Source organism: Bufo bufo, chromosome 1 (assembly GCF_905171765.1).
Source record: "Bufo bufo chromosome 1, aBufBuf1.1, whole genome shotgun sequence".
In the NCBI taxonomy this organism is placed as follows: domain Eukaryota; kingdom Metazoa; phylum Chordata; class Amphibia; order Anura; family Bufonidae; genus Bufo; species Bufo bufo.
The window spans coordinates 669,962,615-669,980,894 of record NC_053389.1 but is presented as its reverse complement, the minus strand read 5'-3'; the positions used below and the strand labels follow the sequence as shown (position 1 = coordinate 669,980,894).

The 18,280-nt window shown below is 41.3% G+C and overlaps 1 protein-coding gene across 2 annotated transcripts in view; it reads right to left on the bottom strand.

The window, feature by feature from the left end:
• Positions 1-18,280, bottom strand: part of ADAMTSL3 (ADAMTS like 3) — a 538,572-nt gene that overhangs the window by 109,545 nt on the left and 410,747 nt on the right. For both annotated transcript variants that reach the window (XM_040414069.1, XM_040414070.1), the window contains one exon: positions 6,043-6,235. In XM_040414069.1, coding sequence (XP_040270003.1) covers positions 6,043-6,235 — 193 coding nt within the window. The remainder of the gene's footprint in view (positions 1-6,042; positions 6,236-18,280) is intronic.

Sequence of the window (18,280 nt, the reverse complement as noted above, 5' to 3'; positions counted from 1 at the left end):
CACACACACACACCGTATTTTTCGCTTTATAAGACACACCCCAGGTTTAGACAACAGAATTAGAAAAAATATTTTCTAGGTCACTTCAATGGGGCTTAGCCGCACCCAGGCTAGTGATAGTAGTCGTGGCGTAACTGGGCCTGTGGGAAACAGCGAGAAGGCTGCGGCACTACCGCCACTGCTGCTGCTTTCTCAAACAGCTGTTCGACGTGTGTCTCGGGTGTCCAACCCCCGTTGATCAGATGCTGATGATCTATCCAGATAGATCATCAGTAAGAAACAGCTACAAAAACCCCTTTAAAAAAGCAGTCAGGGGGTCTGGCCATGCTGGATCTCTCTGACTGCCATTTACAAGATTTTTTCTTGCTAAAAAGTGCGTCTTATAAAGCGAAAAATGTGGCTATCTATCTATCTATACAGTAGATAGATCTGATCAGCTTTTTCTGCTTTATTACACCGTGCTTACAGATTGCATCGCATTTTGTAATGACAGGTCTGCTTTAAATCCATAGAATGTCAATTAATGCCGTGGATTTCCAACACAGATTTCATCCTTTGTAAAACAAAGGATCAAATTGGCAGTAAACCTGCAGCATTTATGCTATGAATTCCAACACAAAATCTGCACCACTTGGTATTTGGTGTGGATTTTGCTGCTGTGGAATTTCAGCAGATATTCCACTGTAAAAAAAAACATCTGCAGGGGATCTGTCAAGGGACAAAATCCAAATTTTAATGTGTTTTTTCCATTTGTAGTTGGAGGACTACAATAACATAAAAGTCACTTGCTCTGTTTAGATAGAGCCCTTGTCAATAGATTTTGCAAAACAGATCATTTCTAGAACTGGCTGTACTGAAATATGCCTCCCGTGACTCCAGTTCTCATTGCTGATTAAATCTGTGGATTTGGACTTTTTGTACTTAATGTAATTTATTGAGCGTGTACAATCTGTTGAATCTATGTTCCTGTGAAGTGGCAAGAAAGGCCGCATGCGTGAAACTGACACATCATGGCGCTGGTTTATATTCCCAGCACAAAAGGGCTGGAGGGGTCATGGATACATGAAGCTCTGCTTCTGGGGAAGATCAAGACAAGAAACGAATTCTAGCAACAGGAATGTACTGTACCAGTGAAACTTCACATGTACTTTTATGAACAGAAACTTGATTATCAGCATGTAGTTGCTGCAGTATTAAGAGGACCCAATGGCCTGTTGTTCATGTTTGCAGGGCCAGATTAAAGGGGGTGCACCAGGGGCTCGCGCCCTAAGGCCTCCACCACTACACAGAATGTAGGGGTCTCCAAAAGATCTGCAGGTTTGGATTGATGCTCCTGCCGAACCTGAAGATGCTGGTGGAGGCTGAACTAATACTGAAAGAGGAGTAAGCGACTTTTGTTCCTGCAGTCCGCTCACCCCTATCGCTGTACTGAGAGTAATGAGAAGAGGAACAGGAGTGGCTGCATAATGGCCCCCTATGCGCTTCTGCTTTTGGTATGTGACCGTGAGAGGAAGGTCAGGGTTCCCCTGAAACCGCTGCCTGTCTGTGCTGAGTACAGGCAGCTGATTCCACGGATTTATGTTTTTTTTATGCTACCTTCTACTCCCTGCATGGGCCTCTGACACCCATTGTCTCCCCTCCTAACCTCTAGTGCTGTATTCCCTTGCCCACAGGAACCCCTGGAAGGCTACATTTCACAATGCTCCTTTCTGTTCCTTCTGTCCACTCCCCCCAGAGTCCAGACCCTTTATGTCCCCACAGCACCTCTTACACAGCATGGCCATGACCACTTAATGTCTTACCCACAGAGTCACTGACAAATAATGTCAGCCCTCTGCACTGTCTCTATGACCTGTGCCACTTTCAGTTGCCCTGCTCCTACACCCACCACAGAGCCTGCAAATTTGTGTCCTCCCACCCACACAGAATACCGGCTGCAGTGTTTACATTATTTCATGAGCTGACTAACCGCAGCACTTACCCCAGACTCTGGACTGACTGACCGCAGCATTTACACTAGACTATGGACTGACTAACTGCCACGTTTATAGCAGACTATGGACTAAATTAACACAATGTTTACACCAGACTGTGGACTGACTGCAGTGTTTACAGAAGACTTTGTACTCACTAACTGCAGTGTTTACACCAGACTGTGGACTGACTGCAGTGTTTACACAAGACTTGTACTCACTAACTGCAGTGTTTACACCAGACTGTGGACTGACTGCAGTGTTTACACCAGACTGTGGACTAACTGCAGTGTTTACACCAGACTGTGGACTAACTGCAGTGTTTACACCAGACTGTGGACTGACTGCAGTGTTTACACAAGACTTGTACTCACTAACTGCAGTGTTTACACCAGACTGTGGACTGACTGCAGTGTTTACACCAGACTGTGGACTAACTGCAGTGTTTACACCAGACTATGTACGGACTGGCGGCAGTGTTTACACCAGACTATGTACGGACTGACGGCAGTGTTTACACCAGACTATGTACGGACTGACGGCAGTGTTTACACCAGACTATGTACTGACTGACTGCAGTGTTTACACCAGACTATGTACGGCCTGACAGCAGTGTTTACACCAGACTATGTACTGACTGACTGCAGTGTTTACACCAGACTATGGACTGACTGACTGCAGTGTTTACACCAGACTATGGACTGACTGACTGACTGCAGTGTTTACACCAGACTATGTACTGACTGACTGCAGTGTTTACACCAGACTATGTACTGACTGACTGCAGTGTTTACACCAGACTATGGACTGACTGACTGACTGCAGTGTTTACACCAGACTATGTACTGACTGACTGCAGTGTTTACACCAGACTATGGACTGACTTACTGACTGCAGTGTCTACACCAGACTGTGGACTAACTGCAGTGTTTACACCAGACTATGTACTGACTGACGGCAGTGTTTACGCCAGACTATGGACTGACTGCAGTGTTTACACCAGACTATGGACTGACTGACCACAGCATTTACACTAGACTATAGACTGACTGAACGCAGTGTTTACACCAGACTGTGGACTGACTAACTGCAGCATTTACACCAGACTATGTACTGACTAATTGCAATGTTTACACCAGACTATGGACTGCCTGCCTTCAGCGTTTACACCAGACTATGGACTGACTGACTACAGCGTTTACACCAGACTATGAACTGACTGACTACAGCATTTACACCAGACTATGGACTGACTGATTTCAGCGTTTACACCAGACTATGGACTGACCAACTTCTGCGTTTACACCAGACTATGGACTGACTGATTGCAATGTTTACACCAGACTATGGACTGACTGACTTCAGCATTTACACCAGACTATGTACTGACTGATTGCAGTGTTTACATATGGACTGACTGACTGCAGTGTTTACAGTGACTATGAACTGAGGGACTGGTGCATTTGCAGTAGACTATGGACTGACTGCCACTTTTACACTAGACTATGGACTGACCACCAAGTTGGACAAAGAGCAACTGAGACAAGTGGACATTAGAGACGTGTGGAAGCAGCAGACAGGCATGCAGCTTAGAGCCAGCTACATGCAGCTTGCAGCTTTCCCAGCTACATTAAAAATTTAAAATAGAGGAGGCCCTAGAAGACTTTTTGCCCAGGGACCTCCACATGGCTTAATCCAGCCCTGCATATGGTATGCTTTAGTTTTTTTTTCAGAAATGGAGGATCCATTGTAAGTTAGGCTCTGTTCACATCCCTTTGTCCTCTACATATTGGAACAATGACATTCTATGAAGATGCATAACACTGTTAACTTAAAGGAAATCTGTCACCAGGATAATCGCTATTGAAGTAAAGCCATAGCCTAATAGCACTTAGAACCTTATTTCTAGATGTGCCTTTGTTCCAACAATAGATGTTTTTTATCCTCTGAAAATCCAGTTTGTTTGGTATGCAAATGAGCCAGCAAGGTGCCCAGAGGGGCGTCACTCTTGCAGGAAGAAGCCCAGGCACGCCTCCTGCCACAATGTGTACACCCACCCCTCCTACATCACATTTAAGCCATAACTCTGCCGCCCTTTCGATGCTCCCAGCATGAGGGCGGGCTTGGGCACTAGCAGGAGGTGTGCCTGGGCTTCTTCCTGCAAGAGTGACGCCCCTCTGGGCACCTTACTGGCTAATTTGCATACCAAATAAATAGGATTTTCAGAAGACAGAAAACAACAAAGGCACATCTAGAAATAAGGTACTAAGTGCTTTTAGGCTATGGCTTTACTTCAATAGCGATTATCCTGGTGACAGATCTCCTTTAAAAATGACGGCAAAATACGCTTCCATGCTGCACCCTGTTTTTTTCAAAAGCATTGTTGGCTATATTTTTCAAAAGAGCCTAAGAAAATAAGGCATGCAATGTATATTTGACAAATGTATTATAAAAACACTCATCTTTGGACATACATATGGCACACATATTACACACATACTCTGGACCACTGCTTAGAGTATACACTAAATGTAGTAACCAAATGGGATATGAGTCTTAGGGTAGATTCACACGGAGTATTCTGGGCATGGGTCTCAGCACAAATTGAGTGCCAAAAACCAGGTCTAATCTGCTCCGAAACCTCCTCCCATTCAAAAAAATGCTTTGGCACAATTCATGCGCCAAGGATTTTTGCTGCCCGATTTTCAAGACCGCGCCAAGAATGTACAGGTCCTTTCTTGGTGTAGTTACCACGTGGATCCCTTGCAAAGCCGCATTGTGATTTAGCTCCATTCAAATGGGTCTGCATGAACACCCACAGTGGAAACCGCTGCACAGAGAAGCAGTTTCGGCAGTTGGATATGTGGAGGATTTTGTTGCAGACAAAATCCTCTGTGTGAACCTACCCTTAGACTACCAGCCAGTCTCCAGCCATGAATGAAATACATTTTCCAGGAGTTTAACATTGATAACCTATCCTCAGGATAGCTCATTGATATCTGATTGGCAGAGTCTAAACTCTTGGCACCCCCACTGATCAGCAGTTTGAAGAGGATATGGCGCCCCAGTAAATGCTGTGGCCTTTTCCTAGGTCAGTGACATCAAGTACATTGGTCACATGGTCTAGGCACAGCTCAATCCCATTCAAGTGGATGTGTCTGGGTTGCAATACCAAGCACAGTCTTTATACAATGTGTGACTCCATGCTTTGTATGCTGTGAGGAGGCCTCTTCGCGCAACAGAGTGCCGTGGCCTTTTCAAACAGCTGGTGGTGGTGTTGGGTACTGGAACCCCACAATCAGATATTGGTGACCTTTCCTGAAGATATGTCATAAATATTTCTTATCTGGAAAATTCCTTAAATTTTCTGGACTTGGATAGAAATTAACTTTAAAATCAATGTTCACAGTCTGTAAAAATAGCAACAAATCTCTAGAATCACTGGAATTCAGAAATTTGAATATACACTCATTGACAAAAAAAAGATAAGGCACCCAGATAGAAATGAAGGATTGCTGTAAAACTTGGCATGAGGTAATGTCTCAGGCAGATATGTAAATGATAACAGTTGTGGTCTAATTAGACACTGGGACAAGAAGGCATAAAGGTGCTTCCCCCACTGCTCTATAAAACGACTTTCAGAGGCCACTTTTTTGAAGTGTACCTCTTGGTGAGAGATTGACTGCTAGACCTGCCTCTATGATGAGAAGGGGCGCATCACTAGACTGAGAGAAGCAGGATGGTTGTTTCGATGAACTGTCTGCCATCTTGGTCATTCTAACCTACCTGTTAGGAGGTGTTGGGAGCAGTGGTTACATGAGGGCATTCACACATGGCGAACAGGCTCCAGACAGCACAGACACATCTGTACTAGAGTCTCCTTACAATTCTACAGTATTCCCCAATTAATGTATCCTTTCACTGTAATATTGTAATCACTTACATATACTGTATCATCATTACATTCACAACATAGAAAGTTTCATGAAATTCCAACAACTCTTCCTTGGTGCGTTACTTTATTATCAATGATCGTATATGTATGTCGGCGGCAATTATATAGAAGTACCTGTTGCCAGTCCTCTGCGTGCCAAGCTGGGGGGCAGTCAATCTGATTACATGGCTGCAGTGCTGATGGCTTTTTACCTTCACACTCTTGCTCGGAATTGTTAGAATCGCTCTGGCCTGAACAGTAGACATCTCTGGTTTGTATCCCAACCCCACACGTAGCCGAGCACCGACTCCAGGGTCCAGTATGCCACCTGTTTTCACATTACATAAATGAAGTAAACTGGTCAACAAATGTAATTCACATCGGTGATACCTTTACATTTCTTATAGTTAATTTCCAGCATTTATGATGATTCCCAAAAGAGAAAACATGTCAACGTGTAGGACATTGCTTTATCAGTCATCTGTGCAGACATTGCTTCACATGTACATGTCATAATCACTTTAAGGATAGTTCTAAAGATTTGCACTGAAATTGCATCTGTCACTATCTTCCTGTAGAAGTAATTTTTCTTAATAGATCCAACTTACTCATGTCTAGACAGATCAGTGCAGAACTGAGAGATATGCTCTTTAAGAGAAAGGCTACACAGGTAGCGCTTAGATTAACAGATAGCGCAAAGAAGAATCACCCTAAATCACTGCTGTGAGCTATCTGCATATTCACAAATTTAATTTACTCAAATGTGCAGCTAATATATTGTATACAGTATATCTCATGTTAAAGAGTACCCATAAGCAGGATAAGCCCTATTAAACAAGGTATGCTACCTAGTAGGGTATATCCAGCTGATTAAAATGATACCTTTCTTGTGAAAATAATTTCCTGCAAATAAAGACATTTATTTTTTATGCAAATAAGGACTTTGGTGCCCCGAGGGGCAAAGACTAGCCCTTCTGTGCATCCAGCTCCTCCACTTTCCAGTGCTGACCACACCCATTGGTGCACATTAAGCCCTCATTTGCATAAAGAATGACATTTTTTTCTTTATCAGGAACGCCTCAACTGACTTGCACAAGACACCGTTTTAATCTGCAGGATTATCTCTACCAGTATTCCGGGTTTAATCCTGTTTACAGGTGCTCTTTAACCACTCAAGGACCTTGCAATCTTTGCCTTCTCAAAGCCATAACTTATTTATTTTTCTGTTCACATAGATATATGAGAGCTTGCTTTTTGCAGGTCAAGTTGCACCATTTATTACTGTATACCATGTAATGGGAAGTGGGGAAAAAATCTAAATGGGGTTGAATTGGAAAAATAATGCAATTCTGCTACAGTTTTACAGGTTTTGTATATGGTTCCCTATATGGTAAAACTGACCTGTGACCCTCATTCTTCGGATCAGTATGATTACAGTGATACCACATTTATACAGTTCTTCTTGTACTTTAATACATTTTAAAAAAATGTCCTTTGTTTCGCCATATTCTGACCCCCATACATTTTTTTATAGTTATGTCCATGGCCTCATTTTTGTTCTTATTGATACCATTTTGGAGTGTGCATGACTTTTTGATCACTTTTTTTAAAAAAATGGCAAATCGGCCATTTATATTTTCTTTTCTGTTTTAGAATGCAGCAATAACTAGAAACCCGACAACCATGGCGTCTGCTCAGCTTCTTAGGGGTCCCACGTTTAAATGCCAATACATGTACAGCGGAAGTCTGGAGTTGGTTAAACTCTTAAACCTGGTAAGTTCCTGATGAGTGATATGATCATAACAACCTCTATTAGTATTGTACATGCACTATACATTATGATGTTTTAGGGGGGAAGGCATAGTAAATAATAATAGCAAATAGTCATGAAGATCTTGAGGCAGAGATTCATGTGGGAAGGGGTGGTAAGCAAAAACTCCAGTGAAAAAAAAATGTCCTCAAATTTTATCCTAATTTGTAGGTTATCAGTATTAGGCCTCATGCACACGACCGTTTTTTTTTGCGGTCCGCAAAACGGATTTCCGTTGTTCCGTGATCTGTGACCGTTTTTTCTTCCGTGGGTCTTCCTTGATTTTTGGAGGATCCACGGACATGAAAAGTGAAAAAAAAACTAAGTCAAGTTTGCATTGAAAATGATAGGAAAAACGGACACGGATCACGGACACGGATCACGGACACGGATGACTATCTTGTGTGCATCCGTGATTTTCCACGGACCCATTGACTTGAATGGGTCCGTGAACCGTTGTCCGTGAAAAAAATAGGACAGGTCATATTTTTTTCACGGACTGGAAAAACGGATCACGGACGCGGAAGCCAAACGGTGCATTTTCCGATTTTTCCACGGACCCATTGAAAGTCAATGGGTCAGTGAAAAAAAACGGAAAACGGAACAACGGCCGCGGATGCACACAACGGTCGTGTGCATGAGGCCTTATAGTCCCAGAGAAAGTGGTGGTTTTCAGTTTTTGGTTAATAAGGCCTAATGACTATATAAATTAAAAGTTGTATAACTTTCTAACATGCTATAGGCTACTTTCACCCTAGCGTTTTTGCTGGATCCGGCAGGGTTCAGCAAAAACGCTTCCGTTACTGATAATACAACCATCTGCATCTGTTATGAACGGATCCAGTTTGTATTATCTTTAACATAGCCAAGACGGATCCGTCATGAACACCACTGAAAGTAAATGGGGGACGGGTCCATTTTCTATTGTGTCAGATTGTGTCCCATGACGGAAATGAGAACGCAACCAAACGGAACAGAATGCATTTTGTAGCACTCCGTTCTGTTCAGTTACGTTTTGTCCCCATTGACAATGAATTGGGACAAAACTGAAACTTTTTCTTCCGGTATTGAGACCCTATGACGGAACTCAATACCGGAAAATAGAAACGCTAGTGTGAAAGTAGCCATACTTTGGCGCAGATTTATGATTCAAAATGTGGCAGTTTTTTGTACTACATTTATTAAGTGTGTTTGACAGTTTTCTAATCTTCATATACCCTACACCTGCACACAAAAGGAAGCATAGCTTAAAGGGGTTTATACCAATTAGAGCTTCTGTGCACCTCAGCTCCCCCACTTTCCAGTGCTGACCACGGCCAATGGTGGACATTAAGTTCTCATTTGAATAAAGAGTAAAGGTCATGTTAAAAATGAGTGGATAAAAGAAACACTTCTAAAATGAATGAAAATCATGGCATTATTTGCAAGTCAAAAAACTATGTTTAAATAAAACCTGATAATTATTCTCCCCCACTGTGTCTTAGTCTGATGCTCATGTCAATAACTATCTATAATTCCCTGAATTTTCTTGCAGATCATTTAACTATGGCCCCAAAAGCTTGCAAGCAGTGCTACGATACTGTGAGAGAAACCTATATGCTGTCCTGCACCTCGCCAGGGCCTCTGAAATTTCCTTAGTAAACTTTCCAATGAACCTGTGCATCTTTCTGCTAAATGAATCTCTGCGTGTCTAGCTTCTGTAATTGTATTACCATCTGTTTAAGATTACCTTTTATGAAAGATCGCAACATATTTCAACCCTTGCTTCCGTCCCTATGTTGCGTTGAAATAATCAAGGCCCATGTTTTACTACATTGCAAATAGTAGCGAATGATCCTCTGTGGCTGTATGGTATTTTGTTATAATATAATGAAAAATGAAATATACTATATGCAGCACATAAAATACGTAGAAAATGTAAGAAATCCACTGACTGACACAGAACTACCTATCTAAATACCTGTCTTGTTAAATTTCCCCTTTAGGTGCATAGTTTCTCCTGACTCCATTAGTTGTGACGGCATAGAGACTGCAGAGAAATTTACTATACTAACTGGGTAAAAAATGATGGTACCTTGCTGCAAATTCTGCATGAACTGGGGCATGTTTTTCATACTTGACGTTGTCTTAAAGCAAACGTAAAAGGGTATTCCTGTGTGATTACTTGGGGTCAGAGAGGGCCTTCAGTTTTTGCTCCAGTCCCTGCTCTTCTCCACTTCCTCTTCTTGGCCTTGACATGTTGGAAATGGCTTAGTCTGCTCATTCAGCCAGTCACATTTAGCAGTGATCTACCTAAGCTACTGATTGGCTCAGTGGGCAGTTCAAGCCATTTCCGCCATTGTTAAGCCCCAGAAGAGGAAGTGGAGAGGAGCTGGGACCAAATCGGTGGCCAAACAGCAGAGGATAAAAAGAGGTACAGAAAACTAGAAAAATTGATGCTCATTAGCTCCACATTGTAAAGAAGATAATTTGTCCAGGTTCTAAATAATACAAATGCAACATATTCAAACCATGATCGATCAGTCATATAGACATCATTTCACTGCCTATTAATTAATAATTTGTACAATCATAATTAATGTTCTTTCTAAGCCTAATTAGCTAGTGTGGGGTGGATTTCGGGATCTAGGCATTGTTCCTTCTAAAATACAGCAAATAAATATTGCTACATGATGCAAAATAAATTGCCATAATAAGTCAGTGTAGCTGATGGGTTAATAGGATCAACCCCGGGGTGAGGAGAACACAATGGTTAATAGCTGTATCCCTTGTGGCCTATATCAGAGAATGGATAGCTGCCAATATCCCTGGCAGTCTGGGGCATGGAGTGGGGTTATCACAAGCATTCCTGGTGGCCTAGGAAACGAAAGTGATTAAGGACAGCATTCCTAATGCTCAAGGGAAGTTAAGAAGTTAATGTTTAGAGCACAGAATGCATTAATACAAGTATCTCTGGAGGTCTAGGACAGGAAAGGGTTAATTACTAGTATCCCTGGGTGGTCTGGGGTAGAAAAGGGGTTACTTTAACAATTCATGGTGGTCTAGAGAAATGTAGGGGTTAATGTTTCAAATGTCCAGAGGTTACTCACCACTCAGGCTCAAGTGTTTTCCTGACTGTAACAGGAAGTCAACTACTGATTGTTGTGGGCAAGTGGGCACAGCCTGTTAAAGTGATTTAAGTCATATTTATCAAATTAGACTTTTTAAAAAGTTGCAGTTTTACTCCAGTAAAGGGTTGATGTAGAAAGTGGAGTAGCATCTCAAGACAGAAGTGTTAGACTTAAAATTAACAAATGTATCAAATGTTGTGCAAAATTTGGTGCAAATTACAGCAAAGTAGACTGCAAAACTAATTTAAACAATTGCCCTCGTTCTATCAATAACTGTCTTCCCATCAGTTACTAAGAATTTAATTCAAAAGTGACAACTAATATGGCTGCACGTTCTGTCACCATTCCAAAATTAGCTGCCGCTACTGCAATGCAATATCTCTGTAAGTACAATAAAAAACATGGCAAATACCAAAGTACCAAACTGTGACTCTCTCTCTAAATTCTGAGTTAACTTAAATATGGCCATATACGTTTTTAGGGGATTTCTACGAGTACAGCTTCAGGAACCTTCAGCAACCAGCTGTTATAACCTTACAAGTTTGCTGCTAGTTGGAATTTAAGTAATACAGATCTAACAAGCGCCGATATCAGTAGGTTAATTTGTTAACCCGACAGTGTAACTCGGTTAACCCGACAGTGCAACAAGTTTAGCACATTATTAAACTAAAGCTGTGCGATAAGTTTATATGTTAATGCGCCTGCTACATCTGTACATGGACAGGTCAGGTCTGCTAGAGTAAGAAATGCTCTTTGTTCAAGGGATCCCCCTCTATGACTGTACAGAGCATATGAAAAAAAAAAGTTGTCAAAATGGCAACCCTATTAAAACCTTAACTATGCCTAAAATCCTAAATTACATCTAAATTGCATAATCTAATTGCATGAGAAATATTATACTCACAGCTACGTATCTTCTCATCTGCCGGATTAAATTTTATTACAGCAAGGAAAAAACTTTTAACAAATTGATTGTGGACCTGGGAAGTGAATTTAGAATCCAACAAGACAACTCCTGGAAGAAAGAGTAGGTACAAATGTCCAGCTTTCTCCTTGCTATACTTTTCATTTTTCATTTCTGCCGTTTTATCTCCCAAAAATATTCTATTCCTTGTGAGGTTTAATCCTTACAGTTCAGCAATTTTAATGGAGTGCATGTTACAGATGAGATGAAGACCATGGAGATCTGTTTAGAACAAGTTTCCCCTAACAACAAACTTGCCTCCATTTCCAAATGTGGCCCCTGCTCGGACTGATTCATACAATATCTAGAGTGGACTGAAAGGCAGTCTCTCTATGAATTATTATGAAATTAATACAAAAAAATCCCACAGGAATGAAGGGAGCCTGATTTATGGTGCACTCCTTTCAATCAGCTAGTCAAAAGGTGGTCATGTTTGGCAGTGGTGGCTGGGAACATGGGAGGTCATTTATGAAGCTGAAATACACCTATATCTGCGGCTAGTTGCACCTCAATCTGCGACTTCTCCCCGCTCACAAGGGGCAGGCCTGTCTCATTTACCTTTTTCTACTCCTGTTTCAGGCATAAAAAAAGGTCTAAATGTAAGACAGCTCCAAAGCGGTCTTACATTTAGAACTGGTGGAGGATGCCCCGAAATTATGTAGAGGTCGGCGCTTCTTCATAACTCTGGCGGATTCACCCCCAGCTTAGGGGTTTATTAAGACCGGCGTCGAAAACACTTGTCTTAATAAAAGTTAATAATTTTACGATATAGCAGCCAGTATGCTCAGTCATTGAAGTACTATGGGGGTAATTTATGAATACGCGTATCTCAGGTGCAGATTGCGGCGCAATGTTTAATTGAGCTGCAATCTGTGACTTTTCCCTGCTCACGCCAGGTCTAAAAAAGTGGGTGCGGTGTTCACGGCGTAGAAAAAGGTCTGAATGTAAGATGGCTAGGAAGTTGTCTTACATTTAGAAGCGGCGGTGGATCCGCCGAAGTTATGAAACTTTGGCGGATCCAACGCCAGTGTAGGGGTTTATTAAGACCGGCGTCTAAAACGCCAGTCTTAATAAATGATCCCCTATATGTCTTACATAGGGGCAATAATAAAAAAAATAACAATTAAGAAATACACAGTTCCTCTTGAAAATAAAGGATTTGAGTGACTTTCCTCAATGGGTGACTCGTCTCTATGAACTCTTTAAAGTACTATTTGAATACTATAAATTAAGAGGTTGATCCAAAAACACTACAAATTACCTAGCCATAATCCAGTGCATGGCTCTTTTAGGAGGGTTGCTATGCTGACCAGTTAAGCTCCAGATGGTTAATCTATTTGTGAGACTGGATGCCAAGCCAATCGGGTTTCTTACTCATTGTCCAATCCCACAGCCAGGAGACGGATTTTAACATTGTGCTTACTGCTGTCTTTGCCTGTGATTATGTTTTCCTTGCTCCTGTTAGTTCTGTGTGCACAAAACAGTGTTGCATTTCTGTTGAACCTTCCTGTGTATTGGCTTTGGTTAGATACTTGATGAATCCCTTGACTTCTGATTAGGCTGTTAACTGTTTCTCTTGGCTTTGACCCCTCAGTTTGTTTTCTGGCTTAACCCCTTGTATGCTGTTTTGGCTGCTAGTGACTAACTTGGCTCTGACTTTGGCTTGTTTAACTCTCCTATTACTCCTAGGCATCGGGTAGGTGTGCTACCTGTGAGCTCACACTTATTTTCTGCCTCTTTACTCTGCATACATAATCTGGGTCCCTGGCAACTAAGTCCATCTGGCCTCATGGTGGACTTTGGTGAAAACTAGAGGTACCCTTCTACTAACTAAAGAGGGAAAGGAAGATAGGTAGAAGATTTACAGTTTGATAGTGATTATCTCAGACGGTGACCCTGTACCTTTCCTCACCTCTGCTTCTTTACGAGGCCAATAATTTGTTTTTTTGTTTAGGATGTAAAGCAGCAGGGTGAAGCCACACCATAAAAATCTTGTCCTTGCAAAACATTCTGTGTAATACCACACTATATTACGACTCTTGTAGATTACAATAAACTCCAGTGATCAGTGACAATGGCTATAATAACCATAAATAAACAGCCTAAAATAAGCAGGACCTATTCAATCTTTATACACCTTTGAATAAGAAAATTGATTCATTTTTCTACTCCAGAGTGCAGATATTATAAAAGTTCAGCGTTATAAAGGTACAAACAAAGTCAAGCCACCTCACGAATCTCAAACTACAGACATGGAGGAAAGAAACATTTACAGGCTATTACTCAGTTTCAAAAGGAATATTTCTGCGGCAAAACCTGAGAAATGATTATGAAAGCAACACAAAATCTTCCTTCAGATTCAATATGAAACAATTTCCTGAATCATTATTAAAAAGACCCTTTCTGACTTCTGGCTGGGAAAGATAGACATCTGTTGCCAGGCTATGTTTGAGGCTTGCCCCAATGCTCAGACACGTTGCGGACCATTGTATTACATCCAAAACTTTACATTCTAAAACCAAACCACAGGGAACATGAAACTTGTTAAATGCTTTAAAATAGTGACAGTCGTCACATCTTCTGCCCCATCAGCCATGCTGAGCTAGACTACAATACTGAACTGGATTTCTACACTTTGCTATAGTTTTACAACTGGTCTAGAATTTCCTACTTCTGGCGCGTGATATTAGACTACCATTACCTTTTTCATTATGTGTCTGCCAGATGTAGTAAGTGTAAGGAATGCCGATTAATCTCTAACATAAAAGGGTCTGTAAGAATTCAGACTTCATATAAAAGAGCATATAAATAGAAAGATTTGACATACTGGCTTGAATCAATAGATCTTTGCTTTATAACAAGTATCCCAAATTATTAATATAATCTTGCAAGGGATACTGATAAGGAAAACTATTGGATTACAGGATTGCAAACTATAGTAAAATAACTGCCAGTAGATGTGACAAAACAGGAAAATACATACCAGGGCGCAAACAAAAATAATTAGGCCCCATAGAAAAACTCAGAATGGTCTCCACTTCCCACTGAGACCTCTACCTTATATCACCATCAAGTATTGCAATATATATCTAGATATTGAGCTTTCATGATAAATTATACAAGTTTGGTTACATGCAGCCACCACTATGAGGCACTAACTGTATAGTGAATTTAACATCTATATATAGTGATCGTCCTCCAGTAGAAGGTAGCCACTATAACAGGTGAAGCAGTGTAGTGCAGGGGTGGCCAACCTTACGGATGCAAAGAGCCAGAAAAAAAATAAAAATGATGACTACCAGGAGCCACAAGCTATACATCGCGCGGTTGTGATTTTATTTTTTTGTCACGGCGTTCAACGCATAGGAAATATTTTTAAATATTTTAATAGTTCACACTTTTTTGGGCATGGCGATATGTATATGTTTATTTTTTATTGTTTGTAAATTTTATATGTAAAATTGGGAAAGGGAGCGATTTAATCTTTTTGTATTTTGGTGCTTTTTATTTATTTTATTATAATTTTTATTTTATTTACTATTAGCCCCCTTGGGGGCTAGAACCCTTGTCCTATTCACCCTAATAGAGCTCTATTAGGGTTAATAGGACTTCACACTCTCCCTGCTGCCCTGTGCCCACAGCAGCAGGGAGCATACCATGGCAGCCAGGGCTTCAGTAGTGTCCTGGCTGCCATGGTAACACATCAGAGCCCCAGGATTACACTGCTGGGGCTCCAATCGGAACTGCCACCAATGAAGAGGAGGGAGGGGACCCTGTGGCCACTGCCACCAATGATACTAATACTTGGGGGGGGCACTGCGCCACCAATGGTTATAATTTACAATACTGGGGGGCGCACTGCGCCAACAATAAATGTAATTAACACATTAATTCAAGTATAGGAGGCAGCGGGTGCCGGCGGCTGTATCACATACCCGGCCTCAATAACAGGGCATGTGATCCGCCGAACCGTGGCAATTAACCCTTCAGGTGCGGCACCTGAGGGGTTAATTTCTGCGGTTCGGCGGATCGCATGCTCTGTTATTGAGGCCGGGTATGTGATACCGCCGCCGGCAACTGCTGCCTCCTATACTTGAATTAATTACATTCATTTGTGGTGCAGTGGCAACAGCCACCACATTGGTGGCAGCGGCAGCTGCCTCACAGTGGAGAGGGAGGGAATCCCTCCTTCTCCACTGTGCTAGTGAAGAGAACATGGTAGACGCAGCTGCTTCCCATCTCCACCGCAAGAGCCGCATTTGAAGCGGCAAAGAGCCGCATGCGGCTCGAGAGCCGCGGGTTGGCCACCCCTGGTGTAGTGCGTAACAGTCTCCCATAATAGTCATGCGCCCTGCCTCTATGGTAAGCCACTGATTTATACTATAAAGATTAAAGGTTATGTAAAGCTTCGGCCAATTTTGGCTAAAAATCTTTTTTTCAATTGGCTTTTATTAAAAATATTGAGCTGTTCTGTCACAAAGGGTTAACAGTTTTTCTAGCTGCGTGACTGGTACTTTTACTTTGTGCTGGTCATCTCAAATACCTTATCTCTAAATTACTAAGAGGTCATAAACACTATTATAAATGTTTATAAGGTCAGAAAGCAGAAATAAGGAGTCCATCTGCTCCAGATCTGACGGAAAATACAGAAAATCCAAAGGGTGCTACTAGAGCATGTCAGCCATGTACAGAAAAAAGAATGCCATAAATTTATTAAATAAAACCAATAAAAAATTATTTTTAGCTCAAAATGAGTACAATGCAATAATCATAAAAAAAAACTGCCCCCAAAGGTTAACATAGCCTTTAAGCTAAGGGGCATCCACTATGTTCAAAGGAAAGAATGTTTCTCCAGAGAAATAACACTATGGAACTCTCTGCCACACAAAGGGGGAGATTTACAAATCCTGCCATCTTAACCCTTTCTCCTTGTAAGCATATTGAGTGTTAGTAAACAAGCAATTTTTTTATTTGTTGATTTTCGTCTTCAAAGAGTTATTAAAAAATCTACTTGATTAACTTTAATTAACTCTTTCTGGGGGGATGGAAAAACAACAATACTGATACTGAGGTTTTATGTTATAAATTTTGCATCATTCATTTTTCAGCATAAATAACATGATAACTTTGCTCTCTGTGTCAGTACAATTATGACAAATTCTTTCACACTTCGTTTGGTGGTAAAAGGTGAATTGCGTTATGGATTCCGTTACCACGGACCATAACGCAATTCTATGATGGAATACATAACGGAATGCCTTTAGAAGCATTCCGTTATTCATTCCGTCATAATAGAAGTCTATGGGCTTCAAAATGGATCCGTCCCGTTTCCGTTATGCAGGGAGTCCTCTTCTGCAAATTGGAAACGGGACGGATCCGTTTTGCAGCCCATAGACTTCTATTATGACGGAATGAATAAAAGAATGCCTCTAAAGACATTCCGTTATGCATTCCGTCATAGAATTATTTTATGGTCCGTGGTAACGGAATCCATAAAGCAATTCACATTTTACCACCAAATCGAGTGTGAACGAATTTCATAAGCGGAAATTCGCTCATCTCTAATGGCAATAACAAATACATATAGTTTTTATTTTATTTTTTACATTTCACTACTTTATTCACAATAAATCTCCTTTAAAAAATAAATAAAATGAAAATGTTTTTGAATCGCCGCATCCCAAGACCCATAACAGTTTTTTTTTTCTATGGAGCGGTGTGATGGTTTGATTTTTGTGGGACAATTTGTAAATTTAATGGGAACCAATTTGGGGTACATTACACATTTTGATTGCTTTTTATTCCATTTTTGCTGGCAGATAAGCAAAAAACACTAATTCTGACAATGTTTTTCGATCACTGTAGAGGATAAATTACATGACAAGTGTATAGTGCAAGTAGTTATGGATGCAACGATACCAAATATGTGAGGGGATAGGCAATCTTTTGATCGCTTCTGTTATACATTGCTAATGCAATGTATTATTCTGTCAGTGCTACACTGACATCCACCAGCAGGCTACGCCAGGTGCAGGACTGTAGCCTTCGTATGGTCCCAGAGTGCTGTGCACAGACATCGGCACCCAACGATCTCACTCCTGCGGTGCTGATAGGAAATAATGGGAGTCCACTTCTTCTGTAACCACTTAGATGTCGTGATCGCTATTGGTAACGGCATCGAAGGGTTTAAACGGCCTGGACTGGTGTTTCTAACAGTCCAGGCCATTAGAGCAAGGGCTGGGTTCTCATGTGAGAGCTGAGCTTCTCTTCTCCACTGCATGGGAGACCCGTGAAGCGCTTATTCCTGGCCGCTGTAGAAATCCGGCATGCCAGGAATAAAGCCCCATAAATGACTGCTGTAGAAGTCATATCAGAAGGAAGTCTTAACATATGTGTTCTGCTACAGAATGACAATCTTTTGTGTTTCATTTTCAATGGTATGCTGCTAAAAGAATAAAGAAAAACTGTGAAAAATTCTAAAAAAAAAAG